We start from the raw sequence: 18,778 nt of genomic DNA, 5'->3' as shown, positions 1-18,778 counted from the left end.
AATAAATAAATAATTACAACGTTTCATTATATTACGTTATTTAAAACCTAGTGCTGTCATAATACGCAAATAATATTTAACTAAAAATAAAAGTGACAACCCTATGCATCACTGCAAGAGTAGATAATTATCTCACCGAGCGGCTTTAGCTTACCTACTACACTTTCTTTACTTTGCAGCTATAATCTGACCATTACGAAGGTACGACCTGAGTCATACATCATTTTTATCAGTTCTCTCGCTCATACTTATAGGCATATCGGAACTTTCGCTCGCACTTCTAGTGTTGTGTGTATCAAAAAAGAGATTTGTCGATAATCAATAGCGAGCGATGAAGGAAAGGTTAAGGAAATAATGCAAAATATTTTTTAGGATGTATTTGTAATACATGCTTTTAAAACAAACAATATATTAAATGTTATACAACTTAAATTAATATAGTTAGTTACGACCGCGTCGTTCATAGCTACCTGCGTCCGAGCGGCATCCCTTTATCGATAACGAGTCGAGCAACATTGTCTCATTCCTTTGACTGCATGTTTTATGACTCGGGTCGCACGTTTGTTATGGCACAAGTATAACCGCTACCACAGTATAATATAATCTATACAGTATTGTAACTCGGTCCTGTCCTTGAATTATTTACCTACAGGAACGCTCGACGAGAGATCGCGTTAACGCCGCGCGCCTATTGTATTTTAATTACGTCTGATTTTCTTCTAGTTTTTTTTTATATTGTAAATATTATATTTTTGTCTTTACATAGCCGCTCCTTAGTAGGCGTAGAGGTTGACTGACATTTTGTTTTAGTAGAAAATAATAAGTAAATTAATAAGTTATAATAAAAATTTGGAAATTACTCGGTATGAAAAGTCTAGTTATAATTTGTTCATGTTCAACGAGAAAAGCTTTTGCTAAATTATCATTCGTATGTCATTTTCCTTCGTCTTATCCATTTATTTATTTATGAATCCAGGTATTGTGTTTGGTAAAAAATCGAAATTCCAATATTAAAAAAAGAAACAAATTATGATGGTATCTACTAGAACACATATAATTGAACGTTATATAATTGTTTAAATAAAAAAAAACACTGCTTAAAAACCATCACACCGACCGCTCATCACTGCGGTACGTTTGCGCCCATTTGCATCGAGCGCATACCGAAATCGAGGCGTATAAGTATAACTTGCGTTCCGTGCGTTTGTTTGAAGATAGAGAATACTGTATAGATACTTATACTGTGACAGGGAGGAGGGGACAGGGTGCTCACCAGCGCCAGCGCCGGGGTGCACCATGGCATCAATGCTGAATGAGTGCCTATACATACAAGCATAGTGATATACTGGAACGTAATCATTTTTATTCGTTTGTTTTCCCATTTTATGTGTCTTAAGTTTTCTATTTACCTACATCCCACTATTTTGTAAATAATTAAGATAATTCGTCGTCGATACGTGCGTGTACCATGCATTACGCGCTAAAGTGACTAGGTCGTTAGTAGGTTACCGTGACGAGCGCGTGCTTGAGCGACTCGTATGTGAGCCAGCAGATGGCGGCGGCGGGCATCTGGTACAGCACGCGCGCCTGCACGCCCTTGAAGAAGCCGAGCGGGCCCGACGCGCGCAGCACCAGCGCCGCCGCCTGCGCCAGCCCGTCCGCGCGCGCCGCCGCCTCCTGACCACCACACACACACACACACACACATATTATACATTCATTATGTCATTGGAATATAACCAAATCTACACATATAACAGGACTTCGCGTGACTGTCCCGGAGTGCCGCCCGATCTGTATCCATGTACATACATAGGTATATGAATCTGACTTTTAGTGTAGGGGTTGAATTTTAGAAATAGAAGAACATATTGTACAGTCTTTCGACTTATTTTGGAGACTGCGAACTTATATTTTTACACAAATTACAAAAATTGCTTGTCAAGTTAGGTATAGTCCGCACCGAGGTGCTAGTCCGCTCCGAAGTCCTGGTTTTATACAATGGATGACCGAAAAATGAATAAGGATTTAAGTTTGTTCAACCGTGTATGACGAAACACAGTCAAGTTCCTGATGCGAAAGTGATGACAATAGTTTCGATGTTTCGTTTCTTCTTGGATAAGAAATAGACAAATTACTCATTCTTTTACACCACTGGGCAGGAATAAAACAAATCTGTTTTAAGGAGGTCGTGGTACGAAACGAAATAATGTTGATACAATATTGAAATAAAACTTTCCTGAACTATGATGATTTTTAAAATATGCTGGTAGGCCCCCAGAGCGGACTAGAAGTTTGTCGCGGACTATACGTTCATATATAACCGTAGATAAGTATAGATATCTCACCGCTTAGTAATTCAAGGAAACCATTAAATGGCTTAAACGGCTGACAAATGCGTCAGCCATTTAATGGCTGTCATGGTGTAATTTACGCGGAACAATGCCGACATGTGAAGGTAAGTGGTGCAAAAACACGAAATGGAAGAAAAATGGCGGAGAAGAATCTTTTCATTCGTAAATGATCTAAAAAATAGAATTTTTAAAATATATTTTTTTAAATATTTTTCAAATACGAAAATAGATGACAGTGACAATTTCCTGGTTACATTTTGGTTACAACTTTGGTTACACACGTTGTATACAGGGTGAATTTTTCAAATACGTCTTTCAGGGCCAAATCCGAAACTATAAGGATTAGCGATAAATGCTGAAAGGAATTACGAGGCCGATTTTGATAAATTTTGATTTTAATTTTGAAATTTTGATTATGATATTTTTTTTCAAAATGAACTCGTTAAGTTCCCGGCCAGGGAAAAAGATCTTTTAAAAGACTAATGATGCAGTTTTAGTTATTACCAAAATCGGCCTCGTAACTCCTTTCAGCATTTTTCGCTATTCCTCATAGTTTCGGATTTAGCCCTGAAGGCCTACTTGAAAAATTAATTTCGCATAACGGAAAGAAGGTGTCTTATACCTGCGTGTTGAGCACGGTCTTGCAGACGTCGAGCGGCGTGGTGGCGGCGGCGGCGAGCGCGCCGGCCGCGGCGCCGGACGCGGCGTGCGCGCGCGGCTCGTACCCGCGCGCCGGGTTCAGCCGCGACTGGCACCACTCGTACGTCACGAAGTGCAGCGCCTGCACACACGCGCACCGAACGTCACTGTGTGTCGCTGCTGGTTACTGCTAGTGACGCTAACGCACAATATTCCACTCGCTAAACTAATTGTAGCACGGCAAATTCACGATGAAACGAACAATCCACGACCCGAACTAAGAAATATTGTCGAAAACCACAGTTGATCACAATTATGTAAACATCTAGCAATGTGACCGACCCCAAAAATAGTTATTACGACGGTAAAACTTCTTTATGTTCTAACAGCATTAACGGCAATGTGCGCTGTGCGCTGTGTTCTTGTTAGAAGAGAAGAAAACTTTCAGGAGTATTTCCAACTCTTTCTTCGGCATTTAGCAACGCATCTGTGGCAAATCCAGCTTGTACCCTGAAGTGAAGTGCATGTTTGTTTGCTACATGTGTGATAAATAATGTGTAAAGCGATGTGTTAGTGTTATCGTTGTGTTCTGACCTGGAAGGGTACGTTCATGGCGACCTGCGTGCCGTAGGAGCGGTAGAAGGCGCGCAGGCCCTCCGTGCGGTACACGTGCCGCGCGCACTCCCACACGCCGCGGTACGGCGAGTGCAGCATCTGCAGACGCTGCTTCACCACTGGAACCACACGCGCAAACATCTACAACCTCTACCATACTACATAGACACTGATATACAACAACATACACGATAATAATAGACAATTTAAGCGTACCAGAATTTCAATTCAGTAATCGTAAGTAATTTCAGTAATCGTAAGTACTAGTAGAACATTTCGTGGTTTCAGTTTGGAGACGTTACTGCCACACATAACAACGATTTTACACGCAACTCTGTTCAAGTTTGAAGAGTAACGGAGACATAATTATCCAACTGCATCCTCAGGTATATCAATGCATCTGCCGACCTGCAACCTCTGATTTGATCTGGACTAGATTACAAATGTCCATGGGCGGCAGTAGCCACATACCATCAGGAGGACTTTTTTTAAGCTATTGCATAGCTTTTATCGCGGGCTTTGAGCGCGGCGACCGAATCGAGAAATTCCGTAACGAAAATACTCGAAACAACAACTCGGTTGCCTGGAGACTTGATATCCAACTATCAAGTCTCCAGGCAACCGAGTTGTTGACTGTCAATAGAAAAATATGGATATTTAAATTGAATAAAGTATTATTTTACATTCCTTATTATTTTATTTGATATTGGCGACGAGATGTCGAATGAACTAAAAAACAATAAGGAAATACGAGCCACATTACGTGGGTTAATGAAACGAACCGAAAATTACATTTCGGGAATAGAAAAAATTGACATTGAAGAAATAAATATACGATTGAATTCTTTACAAGAAAATTTGAACAAATTCTACGCGATTCAAGAAAAAATTGAATGGCTTACAGAAGAAGAAAATTTAGAAGAGGAAATAAAATACAGGTACGAATGAAGAAATATATACAAAGCTAAAATTTAAATCTTTGAATGTACAAAAAGAAAATAATCGGCTAATACCTGAATGTTCTTTTATATCAGCAAGAGCGGAAGTTTATTTGATAAACTGTTAACTGTCAAGGCACGCTTGAGACGTACACCTAATACAAAAGATTTATCACCTTATCAGTTAATGTTCGGCAGAGAGGTAAGAACCTATATGCATGCTTATTTAAGAAATCCGCCCCACTATCCAGATTACATTACAATGCACCGCCAACGCAGGAGTTCGGACAAGGTGATAAGGTACAAGTCCGCAGTTACACCAACCCAAGAGTTAAATGGGAGTTCGGAGTCGTCATCCGAAGATTAGGTAGACTCCATTATGAAGTCAGAACTGAAAATGGCATACTGGTGCGCCGTCACCTTGACCAAATGCTGCCGGCGCCCCTGGTGGTGTAAGTGAAAATAGCGGTGGAGGACTGTTGGATATCAAGTCTCCAGGCAACCGAGTTGTTGACTGTCAATAGAAAAATATGGATATAATTGAATAAAGTATTATTTTACATTCCTTATTATTTTATTTGATAACCTTAATTCGTCAACTTGAACACAGATGGCAGTAATACACATTTTTTTATAATCCGTGCAGAAATCTTAAAATTGCGTGAAGTATATTTTATATTCCCATTATAAAATTCAAAATTATATTACCATATTATCAAAATAATATGTTTTATCAACATAAGCTATGTTGAATTCTGGATTGATAAAATAACGTAAAAGAGTGTTTGTTATTTTTAAACGTACAATTACAACTGACAGACTTGACAGCACAAAATCAAAACGCCATTATCAATTATCATTTATGGTACAAATAATTTGTGTACAAAGTGTTTTAAATATGAATAAACAAAGTGCATTTATTAATGAAAAATGCGATGTACCTGTAACATTCGGCCAAATGTCACAGGCACATCGCATTGATCCATTTATATTGCTGGTTGTTAATACTTTACGTCACTTATTAAATACTTTTCTATTTTATATTTTAGAATGTTCAGTCTTGCTTGGAGTTATGAAATGTCAGCTGATATTTGCAATGTCTTATATAATGGAGATATGATAAAATAGTGGATAAAGATGTATTAATGTAAATGTTGATGATTATAGAAGAATATATTGTATTTCTGGAATTCCTTCTGAGCGTTTTCATAGCATAAAAAATGCTATGCAATAGCTTTACCGCGGCAGTCTCCGAGTGCCACACGTATTTTTTTTATATTTAACCTAACGATAAGGCAGACGGGCTACCTGATGGAAAGCAGTCACAAAGTTGCAAATGTCCATAGGCGACCTATAGACATTTGCAACACCAGAGTAATCGCCAATGCATCGCTGGCTTTGAAGGAGAGTTATTTTTACACCCCTCTTGAAGAGCTCCATGTCATAGTCCTGAGGGAATACCTCAGGAGGAAGTTCATTCCACATTTTGCAGGTAGGCGGTAAAAATGACCGTGCAAACCGAACGGTAGAGGACCACCACGGGTCAAGCTGATGTGGATGGAACCTCATCCTTCGGCGAGTGGTGCGATGAAAGAAGGGTGATGTAGGCACCAGATCGAACCAGTTCCTCAGAACACACACCATTGTAAAGCCGGTAGAACACGCGGAGGGAACCTATGCCCCTCCGCAGGCTTAAGGATTCTAACCGATCAGAGATCGCTGGGTCATTGACGATTCGCACCGCGCGTTTCTGTACGGAGTCAAGTGGGTTAAGCTGATATTGTGGCGCCCCTGCCCAGAGATGCGAGCAGTACTTTATGTGGGGCCTCACTTGTGCTTTATAAAGCAAAAGGAGTTGCCTCCCAGTGAAGTACTCCTTGGCTCTGTTCAAGACGCCCAGTTTCTTTGATGCCAACTTGGCTTTAACTTCCAAATGACTCCAATACTGTACATCACACGAGATGTCAAACTCCCAGGATCCCTACACTTTTACCAATAGTGAGCGGGGTACTTTGGAACTTTTGGCGCTATGATGAATGAGTTATTTTTAACGGTAAACGCGCAGACTTGTGTCTTCGTGGGGTTGAACTCAACAAGGTTAAGACGACCCAATTCCGAGACCCGCTCCAGAGAGTTCTCGATTTTAGACACAATTTTTATGTTATAATAAGGAAAACTGTTATTCTTTCAACTAAGTGTCTAACGCGGTGATTATAACACCACTACCCCTTTCATTTTTATTGAGGTTCTTAAAATGATGGTATGATCACACATGTGGTTTCTTGTACAAAAATATTTACTGACTAGAAACAGACTACGGACAGCAGTGCAGTGGAGGTGGACCCTAAATAAATCCTTATTACGGCTTTAGGTTTATCAAGGTAGAGGCCTCTGTGCGGTTGTATAGTGTTACTTGCATATCAGCCGTAATAAATGCTCCGTCGGCATATTTCTCGTCCTCATGGCTCCACACTAGCGAAGGCATTGCTCTTATTGATATTCAACTGATATTCAGTCAAGACTTACAATAAAAAGATTTGTTAATGTGCAGATATAGGCAGTGAAACATCGCACATAGTTTGAATAACGCGAGGGAACCCGCCAGAATGCACTGGTGCCTGGGACGCGCTAACTTCGCTTTGGTAGATACCTACATCGGCTATTGATGATGATATACAAAAAAAATATTACAGTGATTTCTATTCATTTACTTATCTGGGAAACTAAATTGACACAAGTTCTTTGGTACATCTCGCACTGTCCCTGTAGTTCCGGGACTGCCTCTGCCTGTCGTAAGAGGCGACTAAAAGGGGGCTTCCGGGGTTGCGGACGGCAAGAGTGGAAGCTCAAACCGCCCGGCCAGCGACCTCGGGAAGGACGGCGGTATGTGTGGTCGCATACCGTCATGCACACCACACGATGTGGTGAGCGTTAAAATCACCTGGGAGGAGCCCGACGGGGCACAGCGCTAAGAGGACTCCGGTTGCGTTCCATTGGAGATCCCGGAGTCCTCTACACAGCGCCGAGGACTGCCACCGGGGGGGTTTTAGTGCGGTAAGAGTCCCACATAACCCTGTGTCGCTCCCACGGAACCGGGTACCTTTTGAAGATTTCCCCCTCGTTACAAAAAAAATAGGTATATCTCGCACATCATAAAAAAATACGTATACAACTCAGAAATGTAATAAGTACAACCCTATTTCACTGCATGTAGATACAATTGTACAGTTAATTACATTCACACCGAGGTGCAAATAACCGGTATTATTTACATTTTAATTACATTATAGTATTGACAACCGCATCTAACTAGAATTCTATGTAAATGAAGTTTACATAGGATTCACACTTTTGTTTAATTTTTTAATATTTTATACATATTTAAATCTAGAGATTTTAAATTTTATATTGAAGGAATATGTTATGATGTGAGTCGTACCTAACTTATCTCTCACAAAGTATTGCCTTTCAAAATGAATTTTGCTTCATCCCCTAACTTAATATTTAAGCGTATCTACAATTGATCACTATTTCGCCTCGCTAAAGATCGAAGGAAGTTTGCAAAATTGACGGCAAAAATTCGCTAGTCGGAGAGGCACTTTGAGAAGAAGACAATTTGGTCACTGGTGCGGTTAAAGAAGATAGAGCTCGAACTACCCGGCCAACGAGCCCGGGAAGGATGGCGGCATGTGTGGCCGCATGCCGTTGTACCCAACAGAGAGTGTGGCGAGTTTGTGCTCACCTGGGTGGAGCCCGATAGCATAACGCACCGGTTGCGTTCCTTCGACATCCCGGAGTCCTCAACGCAGCGCCGAGAATGGACACCGGGGGGGTTTTAGTGCTGTAAGAATCTCACTGAACACTGTGCCGCTCCCAAGGCATTGGGTACCTTTTGAAGGTTTCTCCCTCGTAAACAAAAAAAAGTACCTACATCGTTTCCGTAGTCGACCCTTTTTAAATTTGCAAATTAACCCATATGCGATCATCTGCAAATGTTTTTCGTCAAATCATTGATGGGCAAACGTCATGTGATTGAGCGTATGGCGATAGCGACACTACAGATTAGACAAGCGGCCGCGCCCACCTATAACACGTGTAACAAAAATCAATCCACCACATTTTTTTTCCAATTAGGTACATTATTATAATATTAATATTCTAATGAGCATGTACAAAATTGCATATTTGCAGGGTAAATGTAGCCCTTAAATATGATGGAACCAATGAATCAAATAAGATGTGTTTTCCTAAAGCCGACAAGAGAAGAGATCAGAAAGAAAGTTAATCTCAGTAAACTGTATTGCGATTCCATAAAATCTATCACCAATTAACATATTCGAAAATTATGTACTACCATATTCAATATGACGATGATGTCATCTTATCCTCCAAAGATTCAGACGGATTGATATTGTCAAGTTCTTTGACTAACAACTGTAACGCTACCAGAGTGCCAGGCAGCTTAAACTGATCAGGGTCAGGAATCTTGACTTCCTTAACCACGAGTGCCTTATGAAATTGCATATAAGGGCGAAATAGGATTAATTTGCTAAAACGCAAAGCTTTTGATAAATATCTTTTTCATATCCAACACCGAACACAACAAGCCTCAAAACGCCAAAATATTGAAAACGCGTCCGAAAGGTGAAACAATAAGGCAACTTGTTAATATAAACATCAATAACGAGGGAAGGTGTAACACTTCCGCGCAGCAACACTTCCCACCGACAACAACATCCCGACGTTTGCAACAACAACAACAAGACGCCGGCGCGGCGCGAATGTTTGCGAGCCGCTTCCCGTGTTTGCGCCGCCGCCCGTCGCTTCCCACACGTAGTAAACACCCGCGAGGACCACACTGTTGACGTTAAACATGCTACGGGCTGAATGTTTGCTCGGAAACCACCGGAACATGTACGTAACCTGAATTACTTTACAATATACGAGTAACTACCTAACGTTTAACGACCCATGTCGAAGAGAATCGAACGCGACGGAATACAATGAAGTACAAATTAAGGCTTAAACATTTATTTTGCTCAAGTTCCACTTAAGATGGCATTAAACTATTTAACTACGTATAAAAACTTCGTACTCTAGAATCCACCCGAGACAATTTGCATCACGGTATCACATATGCAAATTATAACCATACAACTAATAGAAAATATAAAAAGTGTATTCTACACGGCGTACTGCTGCTATTGTTTATCATTAGGAGGTAATTGACGACAATTAAACATGCCTGTAGCTTGTTTATCACTAAAAGATACTGAAAATAGCATTAATTTTTAACGCTTACACCATGAAGACAATAAAATTGCAATAAGTAGCGATATTAAACATTTTAAATGGTATTCAAATATATTGTTCATTCAAAAAAAAAAAAAAGAAAATACATATTTTTACTACGTAGCCTCATCTTAGCTTTCGTGTGTGTGTTAGGGACAATATACGTAGATGTTCAAGAAGAAAGAAACCACGAGACACGTGTACAAATTTAATAAACTATAGAATGAGGGATCAAGTGGGAGAATTGGAGTAGGATCTGAGTCACGAGACGGTCTCGCTCCACGTTTTCGCGGAAGCGGAGCACGTGAGCCAAAAGCTAATACTTTTCCGCGAATACGACAACAAGGAAAATGTTTGCAATGTTCATTATCTGCGCTCCACTTTTACTTCTATCACATTTATCGCGAACACGCATTAGATTGAAATAGTCTATTTAATAATATTTGTTTAAGTTTCACCATTCGTAACGGGGAACTGATAATATTAGGTACCTATTATTAAGTCTCACAAATTTTATTACAATTTAAGCCAACGCGCCATATTTCATTCTCAAGTATAGATAATTTAATAAAATAATATATTTGAAGAACTTAAAAGATATAGAAGATTGGAACCATTTATAACCGGCTCCTTGATAGACATAGCAGTCATAAATCCTAAAAATTGTAGCCCAACAGCAAACCTAATAAAGGTCACAAAGGAGACTAAAACCCGCTTCTGCTCTGACGTAAAAGTGAAAATAGAAAGTACATGATTTACAATGATTAAATGAATATGATATAAATTTTAGTTATAATACAAACACATGTTTTATTGATACTTAATGATTTATCGATACCTAATCTCATTAGATGTCAAATTTCCTGAAAGTAAATAATTAATTTTGTACTGTTTGATCGTAACCATTGTACATATTGTTTTAATCGGTATGGTTTAACTGGCCTCTAAAACCTTAATTTCTTTATACGATCACGTATAAACCGAAAAGTTTCATTAGCGTAGATGTAGAAAGACGCAAGATTACATGTACTTTTACATCATCAAAAAATTAAAGAAACTGTGCTCGCTGCGAGTAGGTAGATATAGAAGAGGCGTCGTAACAGAAACAGACAATAGTACAAACTGATTTATTCCGTGCAAAAGTACATTGGTTGCGAGATACTGACTGAATGACTATTTATTGTGAGCGACAATACATATATTAATTTTGCTCGGCACGTCACTTCCCCCTTTATTAAAAAAAATTATGCAAACAGAAAATTGTAGAAAACATAGTAGAAAACTTAGCCATAAAGAACAGTAGTTTCCACAGTTACAAATACTTATAAAAATAGGAGTTGGAAATAGGTATAAGTATGAAGTATTTGAAGTTTTCTTCGGTGGAGACCCGGTATACTAAACTCTCCCACGAACCTCATTCGGAGCAGAATGGCACACAATCAGGGCCGGAACACGCTCCTTAAGCGACAAATTGGACATCAAAAGAGAACACATGAGTAACGATTCTATCCCGTGCGTTAGACATATTAAATTAGATGTTGTAGGTAACAACAATCAATGATGTGCAAAAATATGTATGATATTTGGGTCACCTTCTACTGTAACATACTGTTGGAATCTAACTACCGAAAAATATCTATTTCTAGCTGTTGTTACAGTTTCAAGAAATATTCGAATATCATTTAACTGTTTCTTTACAAGACTGTAGGTGTAGCAAGACTTGAAAGCAAAGTAAGTGGTGATGTGAGGGACGTATGTAAAATTTTTTGGGCCGTTTGGCGTGTGGGGAATATTTATTCTAGGCGTAATTAATAGCTGTCAATACGCATAAAATGTTTCCCCGGAACAAAACCAACCATGTTAAACACTTTTTCCATTGATTCATTCGTTAATTCATATTCATTGCTTTTTACGCTTGTGGTTGACTCGTTTTAAAACATCTTCCAGGCAACCAGCAACTTCTCACCGACGCAACCGTTAAATTTATTTAAAGGAAAAGTACGACAAAACGCTGTCTTGAACTCAGTGAGAAATAGGTATTCGTGAAATTAAGTTTTCTTGGCAACGTGTATATTCCGCTTCAAAGATGACACAAACGTGACAAAGATGACGCGCACTAAGTCGGCAGCAAAAGTTATTAAACACGTGTATAGCTTCTCGAGTGAGGTGTTATTGTTTGTTGAAGTGGCCGATAGGCCCCGTGTACTCCAAATGCGTCGTTATCTGTTCTAACAACTAACAACAGAAATAGTGCGATGATTTAATTGTGACAAGGCCTGCGGTGTATCATTACATTTGCGAATTCAACTAATCACAATGAAGTTTTCTCGGAAATTGTGTCTTGGATTACTTATTAAAATCAACCGCACATCATATAAATTTTGATTTTGAAGCCTGTTGAAAACAAAATACTAACAAAAGTAAATGAATGCAAATATGGAGTCAACGGCAGAATTAAACGACAGAGTGTCGAGGAGGAATTCGCCCACCAGTTAGTGGGTCACAAGTGAATAAATTTTTAGCAGCGAGTTCAGGCGAGGACAAGTGATATTTGCGAGGTTCGGAGGAGCAATCACTAATCAAGAGACGAGTTCGCGCACACACCTCGATGCCACTGCCTCTCGTTTATAATTTATATTAACTTCAACAACAATTGTATAAAGCCAATGTCTGCTGAACGTCTCATGGACTTAAACGGATCTTTGTGTGGGTGTCTATATTAGATATAGATTTTTCGTGAATTACAAGCAGTCTGGAATAGATCCGAAACTCGGTCCAATCTCTTCAGTGACATAAGTATTCTTACATCAATCACGGTGCACTATCGATTTATAACGACAGTGCTTTTTGCACCATGCATATTTTATGAAATCGATCGTTTAAGTGCTAATAAATAATACATTCACAAGGTATTCTAGAACCACGAGGATAATAACATTAATAACATTCTAGTAAACGTTTGATGCTTCGGGGTATTGTTTCGAGGAAATTTAATTTTTTACATGATAAATTATTCAACATGAAATTTTACGCTGTAATGAATTTTACATACCGACGAGCCGGCTCGATAATGTGCGCGGCTCTAAATAACAATCAATTCAGCTACAATGTACTGGTAACATTAACTCAATGACGATATTCTTATCTTACGCTTGTCCACTCTGAAAAAATATATAGTTTCGGATTTCGGTTGGTCGTATACATACCCTCAGCAGGATTTGAGACTGCGTCGTGTACCAGCGACGCTAGGCAGCCGGACAGACCTGCAACCACATGGTATAACATCAATATCTTATATTACAATGTCAAGCAAGCCACAAGAGGTATTACATGAATCAAGGCTAACAAGGAAGAATCACAATTCATTTCAGTCTTTTAGTGTGTTTGATTGTACCACGTTGCGATACATATTAATCGAATAAACTCTTAAAAAATAGGTACATGGAGCAGTAAAATATCTTCAGTAGTGTTTGCAACACAGTAAAATATATTTCGCTAATTCCTGCAACTCTAATGATAGATAATGTTTAGAATCAACCTATGCAAGATGTACTTCAGATATTATACAATTACGCAAGCCCATATCAAGAAAAGTTTCGATCGACGTCGGCATCGAGAGAGTTAGTTGTACATGTTTACCGTGTGTGATGTGTTCGTGGCGATGCCTGGTGAGGTGCGCCAGCATGTGCTTGCTCTGCTCGTAGGTGGCGAAGAAGCAGGCGTGCGCCGGGCCCGCGCCCAGCACCACCGCCGACATGCCGCGGATCGGCCTGCCAGGACAAACATTATCGATCACCATCGTCAACAGCATCAGCGCAGATCGCTAACATTTAAATTACAAAACCAATTGCTTCCGGAATTCTGTGGATTACGAGGAAAGGCACAACCATTACTTATAATGAAGCCTTAACCTCTCATTATAATATTCATAAGTGTTTTATTACAAGTAATTAGATACATTTCAGTATAACGACCACATAAACTATTTTTAAATTTTCTACAAGGTAAGGTCAGGAGGAAGTCAAATCTTTTCCCCACCAAAATCATCGTCTCGTCATAAATTAACCTTATTTTAGTATAAGGTTAATTTATGACGAGACTCTTTTTAGTTTATTAAATACATTTTATCGATCATTAACGGATTCATTCCCTGTATAACATACCGGCGTTGGATGGAAACGCAATCCACAACTAACATTAATTCCTCCAAAGTTCATAAGTTCAAGTTCAGGAGTAATTACAACGGGCGGACTGAATTCTGTCACGCGAACGTAAATAATCAATAGCCCGATCCACAAATGTCTGCCTATTTATAAATCTTGCCATTTTAATTATTGTAATTGTAAATTTTGTAAAAATTCTGATTTTGTTTCACTAACTCAAATGTTCGTGGTAAGATGAGAATCAAAATTTAATGATACAAAATCTTTAATTTAACATCCAATTATTTATTATATGCCATGTAAAAGAAATGATGTAATTTAAGGGAACTAAAACGCAGGCACTGCTGCGACTAGGCCGACACAAGTAACATCCCTAATGACGCTTTTATTCATTTTAAATAGGTCACCTGGTTATACATAAAGATTTAGTTAATATAAAGTTAACTTAATTATTGTTGATATACCAATATGAATGATTTATCACAAACACCTATTTCTGACGTAATACATTAATATGTATCGAATGGCTAGAGACTAGTAATATTACGAATAATACACAAGCATTACTTTCAAATTATATCGTGTCATCGTGATGGAAGCAGATAGCAACACTAAACGGTTCTCGAAGTTTGAATCATCTGCGATGAATTCAAGTAGGTGTACCTAACTACTAATAGTATAGCAGTATGTACATAAATTATTAATAATTGTAACAATCAGCATGATGTGCATGTTATGCTACGTAGGTACTTGCGTGGCATTCTTCAATGTTATCATTTTAAAGTGAAAAAATAGATATGTGTAAATATACCATCAGTCGTCCAAATATTCTGTCTCGCCATCACTCATTGCACTTTCGAAGGCCATTCACTCGTGGCTATTGTCGAAACCGACTGAGCTTTTATATAGTCTTTATTGAGTATTTATAGTCCTAATAAATTGATGTCATCATCTCACGTGCTACTAGATACAATAAAGTTCATTTTCCTATAGTCAGTCGATCGTACTAGTAACGTGATAATGTAATTGTAGATCTTGCGCCAGCAGAACAAAGTCGTATTATGTTCGGATCTCGAACTGTTCCGGAAAATGCGGCCACGTGGCAGAGCACCATAAATCTCGCCTTAACCAGCCCGCGTAGGAAAGTGAACAGGGTTTCCATTCAATCCTTCCAGTAGTATACGAGCCAATTTTAGTTTCTAAGCCTAAGGGAATAAGAGTGGATCGTCGTTGGATTTGTCCGGGTCGCGAGTTGTTAGGACGTCAGGCGGCCACGTGGCACGCGGCGGCGCGGGGCGGCGGGCTGCGGCGGGCGGGGGCGGCGGTCAAGGTCACGCGGCAGCGAACAATCGATACGAATCCTTCGCTCGCGAATGTGGGTGAGTTCCGGCCTTGGGGATTCCTCACGAGGGAACACCATGCCACTTGACATATCTGTGTAGTAACTGTGTTTTTGTAATTGTAATTGTGTAATTTGAATTCGTTTCACATCTAACGAATTTGCGCTAACGATGTTCTGCACCAATCCAATTTAATCGTATATCGTCGTATACTTATAGGATAGATATTCTACAAACTATTTCAGTATTTATGATCCATGATTAAAATTAAGTATATAAATTTGTATCTAGTAGAATTTAGATATATTATCGAAAGTTATACCTAGGTATTGAAGATATCAGGCCTATACGGATCCTTGCTATGGTTTTAAAAATATATTGGCTAATAGAAATCGGAGGTAATTATTGTAACACGACGTAAAAGTAAAGTAGGTATCATTTTACACTGAACAAAGCAACCAAGAGATATTTTCTGCATCTTAAACATGTTGATCTGTCATAGCAATTTCGTCATATGTGCACGAACATTCATTAACCCAGATGTCCAATGGCAAGGTTGGAATTTCTTCCAATTAAAAGCGACTATCCCGCAGTCAGCCAATCAGGCACCAGGCCCCGCCTACCCGGTACATCCTACTTTTGTTATAAACACAAGTTTCCGATGTCACATGTATTGGATAGCCACGTTTCTATCGAATATAATATCGTCTTACGAAATAAGATGCAAAATAGAAGAGGGAACTGGAAGTACCTATAGTAGTCACAATTTAATAGGCCCATTTTGACACATGCCATACTAATGTCATTAATGTCTTGAACTGACTTTTTAGTAGGCAGTTTACGACCACGTGACGGCTAGAGCTTGTGGCTTCAAAGCATTCGGAAGAAACCATAATCGATTAACTTTCAAATAATCGAAATTTAGAATTACCAATAACTAATTATTTATCCCTTTTTAAAAAATTACAGTAGCCTTTAAATTACAGTAGAATTTATTTTCTTTTCCTCTTTTTATTAAGTATTTAGATGATTTAGAAAAATATTAAATAAATATTGTGTTTACAAAATATCAAGTAATTTATACAACACGATGTGGGGTTGTAATCGTTTTCTCGTAAAAATAGGTTTTTTTGGTTATCGATTTGTATGTGACATGCTTAGTGCCTAGCGATGGCATGTGTCAAAATGGGCATATTAAATTGTGACGACTATACTGTCAATTATGACAATAAATTACAACGTGCGTTCTGCCTGGCCGTATAGAATTAGACTAAGAAGTATCTACATCTATCTGAGATGGGCCAGAGAAATGTTGTTAATCACTTATACTTTAGGTACTCCACTGTTTAGTCTAGAATATAGCCAATAGGAAATTACTGCTGTAGCAGATATAAGTGTAGATGTATCAGTATTGTTTTTATAAAGAAACATACAGATAATTTCTTTATGATTTGGTTGTAGCAAAAGAAAGTGCAGTCCATCCAGTAAGTGGCTACTGTCACCCTGTCTGCCATATCTGTAATCAACTCCAGATAATTAGTCTTGCCCGAGGTAGGCCAAAGATAATCCTTGAGAAATGAGTTGGAACGCATCGGACAAGTATTCCACATCCTTCAACCGCGAACATAGCAATGCTTAACACTGCAATTATTGGGCAAAAATAGGTGTGGCGGTAGGGCCGCTGCGTCAAACCACGAAGGGTTCTACCACCTTGAACATTGAGTTATATTAACACAGGCAGCAACAGGTGGCCGCTGCACTCGGAAGCGGCTAATGGGCCGCTGTCGGTGAAATCGCGCGCCGATACATTGCCTCCGCAGTGCGCGTGCGCAACCACCGCTCGGGAACAGTGCACCTCATTGTCAGTTCACATTACGTATTAGCAGTTTATATGTAGGTATCATCATCATCTTTATCTCATTATGATAAAGAGACCCATCTTCCACGAAACTGACCATTTTCTTTATTGTTAACGAGGGGGAACCTTTCAAAAGGTACCCGGTGCCGAGGGAGGAACCGTCTGGTGTACATGACGGTATGCAACCACACATACCGCCGTCCTTCCCGGTGTCGCTGGCCGGGCGGTTCGAGCTCTCACTCCGTGCCGTCTGCAACCCCGGAAGCCCCCTTTAGTCGCCTCTTGCGACAAACAGGGGATACCGTAGCCCTATTCTGATCCCTGAAACTACAGAGATGCCACGACACAGACCAAATGATAACCAAATTGTTAAAACAGCAGTATAGCCTAGTGGTTGAAACTCAACCATCAGATCTCGGATCGAGAGTTCCGAGCTTCGATCCTCAGGCACATTAGGCTACGATCAGATTTTTCAAAGTTATTTGCGTATTAGAAATCAGCAGTGCAATGAAAACCTTGCGTCATAATAAGGACTCCATAGCATGTATTGATTTTCAAAAGACCTTCAAAAAATCTTTACTATATACAATAATAGGCACTATATAAATCTCGATAACAGAAAAAAGAATCTTCAAAGAAAAAATGTTAATTACAGGCGTGTAGTTTTCGATTCGCGATAACATTCTCATAAGCATTACAAGCAATATCGTAATGAGATTATAACAAGAAGCGGTCGCCGGAGCCAGTGAGCCGTGTAATCTATAAATTATAATTAGCATGTGGCTATTACGAGCGAGTGGCACAATAAACAGCGCGATACGTTATCGCCGCGAGCGCCGACGAGTGCTATCGCTAGTATCGCATGCTCTGCCCACACTGTCAGCCGATCTTACCGAACATAACATAAGCCTATTGAAACTGCTCATTAAAAAGTCTAGAACAATCAGTTCTAGTCGTAGGACCAGATAGATCTAGAATTCTAGATAGCTAGATCTAGCCGGGCCTTGTGTTGGAGCTAACATGTTAACCGGGACATTATGACTAATTGAAATTAAATATATTCCTTTTTTTTCTGGGCACCCCAAAATAATAGGAAAAGCTCCCGTGTTTGAAAATAATATAACTATTATTTGACTTAAGTGGGGGTAAACCCTGTGGGGGTTAACTCGAGGTTATGTAAATAAACTCACAACAATAAACACTTGCAGTACAAACATTGCTTACTGCCTAGTAGGGCGCGACTGTTTGTGGGTATTATAGGTATTATGAGTAAACATTTGCGATCGTGTCATTGCTCTTAATTATTTTACTAGCTGTTAATAAAATGTGTACGCCACGTTGCATAAAATAATCACCATTCGTTTAGTAAGAAAATATTTTAAAGAATCGGCTGGAGTACAAAACTAGTGATTCCACTGGGGCGGCAATACCTGTGGTAGGTAGACATGTCTATTTCTGATTGACAACAGCAGTGCTGACGCACTTGATTATCGATTCCAATATGTTCTTTCAGTAAGATACCAGGCTATTTATCAGAGCAATAATTTATTGGCAGTGTCAGTGGGCGCACTACGTACGG

General features: G+C 39.2%; 1 protein-coding gene across 1 annotated transcript in view; it reads right to left on the bottom strand.

Annotated features, from left to right (window-relative positions):
• Window positions 1-18,778, bottom strand: part of LOC140747766 (mitoferrin) — a 39,041-nt gene that overhangs the window by 2,898 nt on the left and 17,365 nt on the right. The window contains exons 3-7 of the mRNA XM_073080374.1: window positions 13,478-13,608; window positions 13,045-13,101; window positions 3,588-3,727; window positions 2,977-3,135; window positions 1,510-1,677 (exon numbers count right to left, since the gene is read on the bottom strand). Of these exons, the coding sequence (XP_072936475.1) occupies window positions 1,510-1,677; window positions 2,977-3,135; window positions 3,588-3,727; window positions 13,045-13,101; window positions 13,478-13,608 (655 nt within the window). The remainder of the gene's footprint in view (window positions 1-1,509; window positions 1,678-2,976; window positions 3,136-3,587; window positions 3,728-13,044; window positions 13,102-13,477; window positions 13,609-18,778) is intronic.

This window comes from Epargyreus clarus, unplaced genomic scaffold (genome assembly GCF_041222505.1).
Source record: "Epargyreus clarus isolate Ecla_fem2 unplaced genomic scaffold, WU_Ecla_fem_2.2 ptg000002l, whole genome shotgun sequence".
NCBI classification, from domain to species: Eukaryota; Metazoa; Arthropoda; class Insecta; order Lepidoptera; family Hesperiidae; genus Epargyreus; species Epargyreus clarus.
This window is presented reverse-complemented; position numbering and strand designations above follow the sequence as displayed.